General features: G+C 39.0%; 1 protein-coding gene across 3 annotated transcripts in view; it reads right to left on the bottom strand.

The window, feature by feature from the left end:
• TENM2 (teneurin transmembrane protein 2) overlaps nt 1-12,310 on the bottom strand; it is a 509,002-nt gene that overhangs the window by 82,483 nt on the left and 414,209 nt on the right. For all 3 annotated transcript variants that reach the window (XM_034066670.1, XM_034066671.1, XM_034066672.1), the window contains one exon: nt 3,437-3,631. In XM_034066670.1, the coding sequence (XP_033922561.1) occupies nt 3,437-3,631 (195 nt within the window). The remainder of the gene's footprint in view (nt 1-3,436; nt 3,632-12,310) is intronic.

Below are 12,310 nucleotides of genomic sequence, written 5' to 3'. Positions count from 1 at the left end.
AGATAACTTTAGGAGATGCTGATGAGTCCTATTGTACTCTCCTTTCAGAAATGTATCATCTTCCCAAATGAAAGTAGTAATAAAAGCTATGTGGAGCATATGACAAACACCACCTTCTCCTATGTAAATTAACTGCCTTGCCCCTATCCTGAATTAATTGCTCCTGCAGATAAGATTTATTTCCAAAGCCTATAAATACTCCTAAGACCCCAATCTCCCCTGTTTTACAGAATAACATACTACCTAACTTTGTTCTTTGTTCTAGACAAATACACTTTATAGCTGTTTTATTCTATCATATGGGTAAGTAATAGCTTTCAAAGCTTAAATTGAAGAGAGTTTTTACTTTTAACTCAAATCTTATTCTATTTTAATACATGCTCTTAGAGCTATCATCTTGGGCCAGATCCTCAGCTATTAAAATTAGCATGGCATGATTACCTGCAATAGAACTACACTGCCTTATGCTGCAGAAGTCTGGCCCTGAGTCTTTAGAAGGGTTTATAATGGTATGTAATAAGGATTTATAAATGGAGCTTCTTTGGTGTTTAAACAAAGAAGAACACGCCTTAGCAAGTAAGTACATTAGACTTAGAGCTCATAGCCCCTTGGCAGCTCAGATCATTAGAGCTCATTTAGCATTGGGCTCTCTGTAGGTTTGACAAAAATGGTACTGAAAGCAATTTATACCCCTAAGGACAAAAAAGGAGGTCAAGGAGTTTGCTGAACAATATGTAGCATAAAGCCCCCAAAGAGCCATGAATTACACCTACAAAGTGAAATGTCATTGAAAAATGACTTGACCATGAAACGCAGAAGACAACCACCCTTAACTTCACCTCATTTGGCAATTTCACTTGTCTCCCCCCCAACCAGATTGAATGAAACCTGACAAATATGCCACTTCATCTTGTGTGCAAATTTGTTAATAGAACAACAGTGTTTATGCTGCAAAAACTGTGCATCACAAATATTGACTGTGGTGCCATTTTCATCTCAGGTAAATTGTTTGAACGATAGGACCATGATGAATATCAGAAATGGAAAGCTAACGGGAAGCAAAAACATGCTGACCTGTTTGTTCTAATTCAATATCCTAGTAGGAAAATGGCGAATAAATCAACTTCCTCAATTCCATTCGGAAGTCCAAAACAGTAGAGGAGATTTCATATATCATATATATAAATACGGTTATATTTGTATCATTCTATCATCAGAATGATAGAATTTTAATTTATGCAAAATCTTCTCATAAAGTCAGATGATTCCCTGGAACTGGAGAGACACCACTTAAAGCTATACTGTTTTTCATGTAGCTCTGGAATTAATGTGAGAAAGATGTACAGAAGAAATGGAAGTTTAGAGTAGATACACAATAGATGTTTTTTGATTTATTTGTAAATTAATTGTTTGATTTATGTATTGCTCAATGCAAAAGGTTATTTTAACCTCTCCTTTCATGCTATTGGCCCCTTCTGAGTTTGCAGTCAATCACTCCTGCCTTTGTCATCCACTTATCTCTTTCTAAAACACCTCATACTTTCCAGTATGGTGTTGATTAAATAATGTATACCTTTTCACCTCAGATAGCAATTCACCTCTTTCACTGCAAAAACCTATTTCTCTTACAGGAGTGCTAGGGGATTCAAGATGTCTAGCCCAGATATACCACGGCTATTCTAAACAACTGAAAGCAGAGAGGACTAAAAGTTCCATGTAAGGAGCTGGGAATTACAATCAAGATGAGGGAGGAATTGCTTACGAGGTAAAATGGACAGAATCAAATGAAAGAAAGACCATTTTAGGCTATCTGCCATAGTCTTTCTAATAATACAAGCATTGATATGACAACACAAAACATGATAAAGTTTATATAATTTAATTAGACTAAGCAAACAATTGCTTTAATAACAGAAAGAGCTTCTGCATTCCTTGGGCACAGTCAGTCTTTTCCAACTTAGATTTCAATAAGAAAGCTATAGCAAGGCATTTCAGATCATTTTTAGATATTTCCTATAATTACACACTCAGCATGAACTGAGAACTCTCAATTCTAGCAGGCAAAAGGACATTACAGCATTTTCTGGATATAGCTATAAATGTAACCTATTAAAAACAATGGGAAAACGCTACTGACTTCAATAGAATTTTGGATTAGGGCTTTAATAACCAGTGTTGTGAAGCCTTCCTGGAAGGAGACGACAAGAATGAACTGAAAAACCAGCTGCAGTGTTGGCAACTACATTCACTAGTGAGGATCCCTGCTTTTTTGTTTTTCCTTTTAGAAAAGCAAGTTCATTGAGACTAACACAAGATCTTGTCCTGCAGTTGATGACTGCAGCCCATGCCCAGAGAATAAAACCCTTAGTGGTTTAAGTCCCTCTGGTTTTCTTCCCTTTGTTTTCTGATGGGAGAAACAGCAGTTTACAATAGGATAGGATGAAAATTGATACACATGGTGCACAGCTCTGCATCCCACTCAGAATACTCCAGAGAGACTCTTTAGTCCTAAAACTGTGCAGACCTCAAGCTATCACTTCATGCTATCAAGTCCTATCACTTTAGTCCTCAAGCTGCTCTGCCTTTTGGAGAATTAATAAGCTCTGGAATGTCATCATAAAGCATCCTGAACTATTACTGTGCTGGGGATGTTCCAAGGTATGCTGAACTGTCTATTTAACAATTGGCTGGGGAGTTAAATTCCCCTTTAAAACCATATTAATATATTTTAAAAAGAAATCAATCCAATTTACATTGTGCATTTTAACATAAACCACTGTGAATAAAACCAATATTGAGCTTAATTTGCAACCACATTTGCATGGGTTATTTTGTTAAATTTGCTCATTCTACATACACAAGGAACTGGACACTTTCAGCATGAAGAGCCTTTTCTGCATGTAAAGGACACATTGGTTTTGTGCACAATCTACCTGTCTTTAATCCCATATGACTACAGCTGACAGGAGTAATTTGCCCTACATTAAGTTTAAGTAGCATGAATACTTAAGTCTTTGAAATTTGTTTCATCAACTTCTGTATTAATAGTGACTGATATGTTTGCTTTGTGTGGAGCTGCAGCTATACAATTCTGTCTATCGCTGCTCTTTATTCCTATGCATTTCACATCTATATTGTTCAATAAATATAATCCATAAGAAAAGATTTATCTTTACTCTTCAGCAAGGGGATTATTCAGGTTTACTTATGGCAGACATTCTTAATACTGCACAACAATGTATACAGAGGGCCAGAAGTGTTGTCTGAGCTTTGATCAGTAAAATTGTGATGGACTTCAATTTTACCCTCTTATACAGTAATCTCCTACACTACTTTTACATTAAATTTTTTATTCTGTTCTTTGATTTTTTTATACCCATTAAACAACTCCAAAACCCAGAAAACAAACTCAGAGCAAGGGAAGAAAATGCCCTACCTTCTTCACAGTTTTCTCCTTTATAGCCAACTGAACAGACACAGTTCCCGTCGATGCAGGAACCATGACCTCCACATGAGGGATCAATACACTGGCTGATGGGTACATCACATTCTGGACCTTTCCAGCCACTGTAGCATAGGCAGGTGCCTTTAGAGTACTGACCATTGCCACTGCACAGAACCGGGCAAGCAGCTGGAAAGAAAGGAAAGAAAAACAGCATATAGGGTCATACATGTACTCATGTAAATATACACTAAAAATCCACCACCAAATACTTATACGTATATTAAAATATATTCATTTACTAGGGGGAAAAAATCTAGGCTAAATTGTGGTAGCTCAGTTCTCCATTTCCCAAAGGAATTATTGATTAGTATTTAATAAAACACACATTGGGTATCCTGAGAATAAAACTACTATTCTTCATAGACTGTTGATGACTGGGATAAATAATGAGAGAATGTGAACAGACTTAAGTCTGACATTGATCTGCTTTGTTCCACTAGATAACATCCAATTTTCACAGAAAGCAGAACACAAATCATTCAGCCCCCAAAACATTGGATAATGTACCATCTTTCTCCTTCCATAACACTTCTTTAATATAATGTTCCCAAAAGTTTTTAGACCCTTTGACATGTTATTTTTCAGTGTAAGGGTCTCGAGCACAGGAATAACACAAGCTTTCATCTACAACAAATGCACCTTGCCACTAATATCCCTGCTGAATCTTGTTTTTCCAAGTCCCAGAGTGACTGCTTTTACCCTGTGTGTATTGGCAAGAAAGCACCATTAACCCTTATCCCTCCCTCTTGTATTATTAAGGGGGCAAGACACATCCTGAGCAAATATTCATTTATGCAAATGAAGTAAAGCCTATGAATACTAAAGGTAGTCACAGGTCTTGGTGCCAGGAATCATATGTTGTACATATGCAGAGCAATGGAAAGAAACAAGTGGTTTATTAAAAGTCAGTTGCACGTAAATGTTACACTAAGGCACATTCACACTCCCAAATGCCCACGTCCCCCACGTGAACAAGGCAACCTGTGAATTTATATGCCTGCCAAAGACTGAATGTGAGGTTACAACTCAGAGAAATGAAAAAAGAAACAGAACCAACAGAGGAATAACAGAAAATGGGAGCAATGAAGTGAGTCTTTGAGAAAAGGTACACTTTTGTGCTCTTCTCTCTGATAAAGATAGTATTTCCCTGTCCTTTCACCCTTCATAGTAATCACAAACTAACACCAAGTTCTACAACGCCAAAATACACTCAAAAGCTACTATCAATCATTAAAAGGTCCTAATGTCTCCTTGCTTCTATTATCCCTTTAACCTGAATGATCAAGAAGAACCTGAGTAATGGATTTCCTACAAGGAAATGTATAATTGTCCAGTTATACAACTTCTCCACTTTTCAGTTCTGTAACACTCATTAATCTTCGCTGTCCCATTGATCTGCTGCAAAACCACATTTCAGAATAGAGTTTTCCAAGATTTTTCTTATTTGAAATGGGAAAAAATGATCAGAAAACAGTAAGTTCAGACTTGTAACCTGAGTTAAAATGTAGAGTGCTGAGAATTATTTCAGTTAAGACTACAGGTTGATGGGATAGATATCACATGCATAACCTTTTTTGGCCTATTTTTTACAGTAGAATAATAATAAAATCAGTGTGCTAATGTCTGGGGTTTAGTTGCTCCCCTCATCTCTCTTAGGGCCATATTTTCCACCCTTCTGTAGGATGAATATAATATATAGTCCCCAACAGCACTTCATTCTTCATTCCTGTCGTCCTCTCTTACTGTAAGCCTTGTTCAGTCCTTTTATTCCTCACTCAAAAAATGAATACAAACCTGAATAAAATGTAATTCCAACAGCAGTGTTGTGACTTCAGCTGTGACATATGTTCACAAGTGCTTATTGAATTCAGAGAAAAATTTATGCTAAAGTTCTACCAGTTTTGCTTCTTGCAGCTGGTTCACGTCATCATCAAACACCCTTTCATGACATACAACATGAGGAACTAGTAGCAACTCAAATGCCATGTGACTAACTGCTCCTTCTGTCTACACACATTATATCATGGAAACTATCATGCACTGCTTTTCACTGCCTAGATATGTTGACTGCTGCTACTGTTAGTCATATAGTTGAGCCATAAAGAAAGGGATCAAACCTTCAAGTATGAAGACCTGGTGGCACAAACAATTCCTTTGTCCCTACTTTCTATTTCACTGCAATTGAAAGTCTTATTTGGGCTGAAATTGATACATTTTCCCAAATCACTGCAAGAAAGGTAATCACTTCATGGTGTAGAGGACCTGGAGGTGAGTGATCAGAAGGCAGCTTCTCCTGGAGACCTGCAGCAGTCATGAGTGGCAAGTTTCTTGGTGCCACCTTCCACACCCTGACACACTGTAGAGACACTGTCCCTTTATCTGGGGCTCATCTCAATACAAAATTATCTCTCTCTAGAATAAGGCACCTCTCAGCTCCCGTATGGGGTAGTCAAGCTTGCAGTCCCTTTGTTCAAGTGTCCCATGTTGTTAGATGCAAATTCTCTACATGCTTCCAAACCAGTGCAGAGAGTCAATGTCATCCTTTTTAATGGTTGCTCAGTGTGGTTTCTCTGACTGCATCGGGACATGCCAGCATACAACTTGCTTTTGCCTATAAACTTCCTCACCATACTGTCATAAAGCTGCATAGAAAGAGAAGGTCCCAAGAAAGCTAACTGAATCAGTAGGCTGTAGACTGTTTCTTCAAACAAAAGTTTTCAAGTAGTTATAAAGACAAAAAGCTGGAGTTCACTCACAAGCTGGATACAAATGAGAAATAACTTGTTTTGCTTTGTTGCTTTACAAGTAAATATGGCACTCAACTCCTCAAAGAGCCCCTGTTCTGCAAATCTCTCGTCTGGAGTCAAAACTCAGACAAAAGCAGTAACTATTTGAACATCACAGCCCCCTGAAAGAGGGACTGAGCAGAAATAAATCCATTATTAAAATAAATATAAAAACAAAAGCAAAAAAGCCCAAGCAACTTTGACATAACCAGCCTAGCCCTAGCTAGATAATACAGTGCCAACCGCCTGCTTGCCTTGCCCCTAAGTCTCATTAAGCAGTTAGCAATTGCAGTCCAGCTAACAGAATCCCAGAATCCCAAGGGCTGGAAGGGACCTCGAAAGATCATCTAGTCCAACCCCCTGCAAGAGCAGGGTAACCTAGAGTACATCACACAGGAACTTGTCCATGCAGGCCTTGAATATCTCCAATGTAGGAGACTCCACAACCCCCCCTGGGCAACCTGTTCCAGTGCTCTGTCACTCTCACAGTAAAGAAGTTCTTCCTGATGTTAACAGAGACGTATGTCTGTTATCTGAAACTTGTATATAGGAAAGCCATTCTTAGCTCCCACTTTTGATCTGCATTTGCTGGGTTCAATTTCTGGAGCTCTGGAACCAGAGACTGGCACAGCAGAAGGATTTACTAGATGGTGCTGGGTCTCAGGCTAAACAGCTCCCACAGTAGGTTTTTTCGTGTTCCTTTACTCTGCTATAGTGCTTTAGGAATTTAAGTAAAGCTGAAAGCTGTGTTCATTCCTCTCTTCATGCTTCTCCCAGGTCAGAGGTCTTGCTATGGTTCATAAATCTGTTCAGTCCTTGTGAAGCTTGCATGGAGGTTGAACAGTAATCTGCTGCCTTCAGTGGTCTGCCACTGCAGTATGCATTGCCAAGATATGACACCAGAACTGACTTTGGACAAATGAAAGAACCTGTCATTTAACCTCTGGGATGAAATGAAAGCAATAAATGTTAACACACTTGCAACCTAAAGCCACAAAGTTTAATCTACAATCCTCTGCTGGGGTTATTCTACAAGCTACATAACAGGAATATCACTTTTAGAATAAGAAAAATGACAGAGGTTCTTGGTCAGATTTTGGCATTTCCAAGACTGTCACTAGGACTGCAGAAGAAACATACAAGCAAGAATGCAAGCAAGTGTAAGTTAAAAGAAGCTGGCAAACTACTGCTGTAATAAATTGTTCTTCATTAATCTTTCTGCTATGAGTTTATAGGCTGTCTTCAGTGAGTAACAGAAAGAGAATCAAGCTGCTCTTCCATAGAAAACAGAGCAGCTCATCTAAAAGAGGTACACTGTGCTTATTCATCAGACCTTATTGCTGCAGGGTGAGATACAAACCAGCCCACTCTAATTTTATATCCAGGTGGTTTCAGTTAATGTGCAAACAACTCAAACAGTCATCTGGGGTTCCTGACTGCTTATTTTCCCTATGTGAAGCAGATGGCCCCTACTCCAGGACACAACTGACTTTTAAAAGTCTGCAGAAGGAATGAAGAAAGATTGGTTGAAGTAATGGCACAAACTCCATCTCATTTCTGTGGGCAGAGAGGTTGCACGAAGACAACCATGTATCACACACCAGCACTGCCAAAAAGTGGATAGATGTCTTCAGGAGTAGTTATGGCAACACTAAAGCAAGTTAAGAACAAGTGTATATCTCCTGGGTGAAGTCTGAATAAGCAAAAACCCTAAATGTGGCTTTGGTGATGTGATTCTGCCCTTACTGATACTTGAGCAAAACAGACAATGTTCTTAACACAGGTCTCAGCTGACCAATGAATACTAGAGACTTTTAAGTCCTATAGGCTGCATACATGTAGGGACATGAATTAAGTGGGAAAGATCAGCCAAACATCCCTCTAAAAGTTGTCTGTCTGTCTTTGGATAGTTATTTTGGAGTAATGTTAATATTCCCTGATGCATGAGGAAAGGTGATTTGATAACAGCCTGTTACACATGGACTAGGAGGGGAAATGGTAAGGGATAATGCCCAAACAGTCTGGCATCAAAAGCCACCATTTTGCCTAGTGATGCTCAACACATAGTATCCCAGCTGCAGACTGTGTACACACTCCTCTCACCCACCCTTATGGTATTCACACGTACATACTCACCAGAGGTGTTCTTCTAGAGCATGGCAAGAAACCTCTTGGAGGCGGTTGCAGAACTTGGTTTAGTTACACAGCTGCTTGGTTGAGAGACCTTCCCCTGCTACTTGAAGTTCCAAACAGGATTTGAAGGCAGACTTCAGGCTTGGTTCCTCTTGCTGTAGAGCAAACATTACTCTGGTGCAGAGAGAGTCCTGTACTACTAGGATCTAGGCTGTTGGTTCTCTACTGCAGACTTTTTACAGTTCCTCATCATAAAATAGACATATAGGTATACTTCTATTGATAGTTATTTGAGTTTCTGGGCACAAAAATATGCAGATTTGAAAGGGTTTTGAACTTGTATCTGCAATGCCTGCCTGTCCTGGACCAGGTCACAAGCAATGCGCTTACATTGCTCTTATTTTGCAAGCAGCTCAACTTTACCTCCAAATGTAAATTTTCAAATGGGGCATAAGAAGATTAGCTTCCTTCGTGCTATCTATAGGCTTATTCAGAGCCCACACAGGCTGTCAGGAGTCACCCCATATCAAGTCAAAACTTTACAACATCTGTACCACAGAATATTGTGGTGAAATGCTCATGGCAGGTTGGCGAGGGGAGTCACTGAACTGGATGGACAAAACTGCTTCCAGCCTGCTGGGGTACAATTTGAGTAAGGATCAGAATGGCTGTGTTCATAATGCTTGTAAACCCTCATCTTTCTTATAAACCAGATTCTTCTTGGTGTGCATAACAGATGACTTTGCCTATTCACAATGTAAACAGTAAAGAAAATTAGGACTAAGTGTTGAAGAGCAGGTTTAAAGCTCCACTAACAGCATTTAGACACCATCTAAAGCGGTCAAGCAGGTAACCCTGGTTGCCCTGTAAGTAATGTTAACTGTTCCATCAATCAATTTTAACAGGTTCATCTGAAAAGTTAAACCCCATGGAAGAACATTCCCTGACTAAACATGTAATTAGACAAATTTGTGGAATCTACGAAGTCTACTATACACAAGAGACATCATCTACAGCAGGGAGTCCTAACACAACTTATCTCTGGAACCAAAGAATTTACTGCAGAAGTATCAAAGATGGGTACAGTTTTTACTTTTCCTCACTATCTGCTGCATGCCACAGCCAGGGCTGAAATCCTGGCTAGAATGGAATCTGGGTCTGAGCCATTACAGCTTTATTTCTGCAATATCACCTCTGTACAAACACACATGTTCAGAAAAAATAAAACCATTAAAACATTCTGAAAAGACACCACTTATACTCCCATGTAAGATCTGTTCAGTGCTTGTGGATCTGTACAGAACTTGGTCAGATCTAAGAAAAACAAGGACAATTTTTATTCCTGTTTAGGAGGAAGAAGTGAGTTTTGGTCTTGAAGCTTTTGCTTAAGAACACAGATTAAAAGGAATGTGCCTGGCAGCACATACACCTACACAACTGCATAAGGATCACTGTTCTGTGTGTGTGGTCACATGCTTGTATGTCTAGTTGGTCTACTGTAACTCCTATGATCCAATAGCAGAGAATATGCACTGATAATAACATGCATAGCACTTGTTGAGGTTTATATAAAGTATCCTTGGAGTCATACAAAAACTTAGTTCTGCTTCCAAAAACATGGACACATTTTGAGTCTTTTCATCAAGCAGGATTTCCAGATTTTTTGAGTCTGGTTTTGCCCAAACAATCCTTCCCTACCCTCATTAGTGTAAGTCAGCCCTAGTGTGGGGGATGTCATGAAACAGGGTACATGTTTTTCAAGTCCTTAATACAACCATATTAACACTTCTAGTTGTGTCTCACAAATCCTCTGAACCTACAGATTGGGCAGTTTTGACAAACTCTTTGGAGAGAGTTGCACAAATTCCTAGTTACCTAAAAACCAACAATGAAAACAACACTATCATCAAGTTGTTCTCTGTTTCACTGACACCACGAATTGTACTGAAGACAGATGTAGGCCAGACTTCTTACCAATGAACCTTAGTAGTGACCATTGAACCTTCTGGGTGCAGTTTCTCTAGGGGATCATTAATTCAGGCTCTGTAGTAGCTCACACTTGGACTTCCTTTTAGTAGAGATGAAGTTGCTACTGCTGAGAGATCATTCATGATTTTGCCAGTATATAAAGATGATGGAATATTGTTTATGACAGTCTATTCTGAAACCAATAAATGCATTCCAGGTCACCTCCAAACTGGAATAGAAACACAGGAATGATCCAAACCCAGTGTCACCTACAATTGCTTTCTTCCAAATACCTAAAATATATGAGTAGGTTCACACTGTTCTGGCATTCTTCTGTTTGGTCTTTATCTTGGTGATGCATATGTAACGTTTAGCCTACAAATTAGATGAAGATGTAAGTAAGTGAAGACATATTTTACTGATGCTAGTGCTGAATCCTACTATAGTTGTATACCAAAGCCCTGGCTGACTAAACTGCCTGCTCTTCAGAGATCACTAACTTTGGCCAGGCTGAAATCTCCTTACAAACAGAAGGATCTAGAACATCTGTTAGGTTGCTCTTGTGCTCTTCCAAGTCACCCTGTAGAAATTCACCCAGGAGAAGAAGAATGAACAGCTATGAATAACTGTCCCTGACATGCTTTATTTGTTACTCCATGAAACTGTTTACTTTGACTACAGGCAAATAATTTGAATCATTTACCAATAGTGTTACTTTACTCTAGCAGGCATCAGGCCAGTATTTAGACACGTACAGCCTTTCACAGCAGTCATGCCCTGCAATCCTTCCTTCAGTAGCCCACACATGCTCCTTATCAGACTCCCTTGTCTAGCTCTGTCAAGCTGCACATTAGTAAGCAAGAAAGAGATTCACAGAATTTCCAGAAGGACAAAAAACCCATCAGGTGTGTCAAATCTCTGACATTCAGAAACCATTTGGGGAAAGCAGCACACGCTGACTTAAGCACTAAACTATGGATGCTTTAATTAATCCAGGGTGAATTTAATTGCTTTAGTTAAGTGGAAATCGGGTTAAAAATGATGCAGAGCATGCTGGGGTGTGTTAAAAACATGACATATGAGTTGGATGAATCGATAAATTAAAAGCGCACAGATGTTTTAATTAAACCCAGGAAAGTTAACGAAGATCACTAGAGACTTTTAAGCCTATGATTAATTCAATTCATTTACAATACCTGTAGAGATATGGGGATGTCTCCATTTGGGGAGTTACTGAAGTTCTCAATCGATAAGTACTTAAGCACTTCTCCAAAAATAAGGGCAAGATTCCTCATAGAAGTGAGTGTACAGCATTAATTGCACACTGAATATTTACATTCTTCTGAAGAGTCAGCAAACTTTTGCTTTGGCCAAAATTTATCAAAAGGATCATAGTTTTTCTCATTGCCTCCAGTGTGACCTTATCTGTCAAAAAGACAACACTCACTATTCCCTCCTCTCCCATTCTGCAAAGGATCTATTTCTATTAGATAACTGCTTTGCTTACGGCTGTTACCAAAAAATCTATGTAAGAAATATGAATATGTCTTCCCACACAATCTATCTAGCAGCAATTTACGGAACCACAGCAAATTCTTAAAGTGATCTCCTTGGGGTTGGTCACTTGTACAAGAAAATTGTGCTTCATGAATAGACTTATTTTCAATGACAATACTAATGCAGTCTGCAAGAATAGTGAAAATAAAAATTAAGCAAATGTCAAGACACATTAAAACTGATTTAGTGGTGGACTGAAAGGGCTGAAGCTCTATTACTGCCAGTGTGAAGATGAGTTCAGACAATCTAGCTAACCACCAACAACAACCTAAATCTTGGTTCTCTAAACCCACTGGAGTTCTGAGGAGAAGAGGAAGAAGCTACTGTACTGTCTTGCCAGAAGAGCCACAGTTGAACATAA

This window comes from Melopsittacus undulatus, chromosome 10 (assembly GCF_012275295.1).
Source record: "Melopsittacus undulatus isolate bMelUnd1 chromosome 10, bMelUnd1.mat.Z, whole genome shotgun sequence".
NCBI lineage: Eukaryota > Metazoa > Chordata > Aves > Psittaciformes > Psittaculidae > Melopsittacus > Melopsittacus undulatus.
The sequence above is the reverse complement of the archived record's forward strand: the minus strand, read 5'-3'. Positions and strand labels throughout refer to the sequence as shown.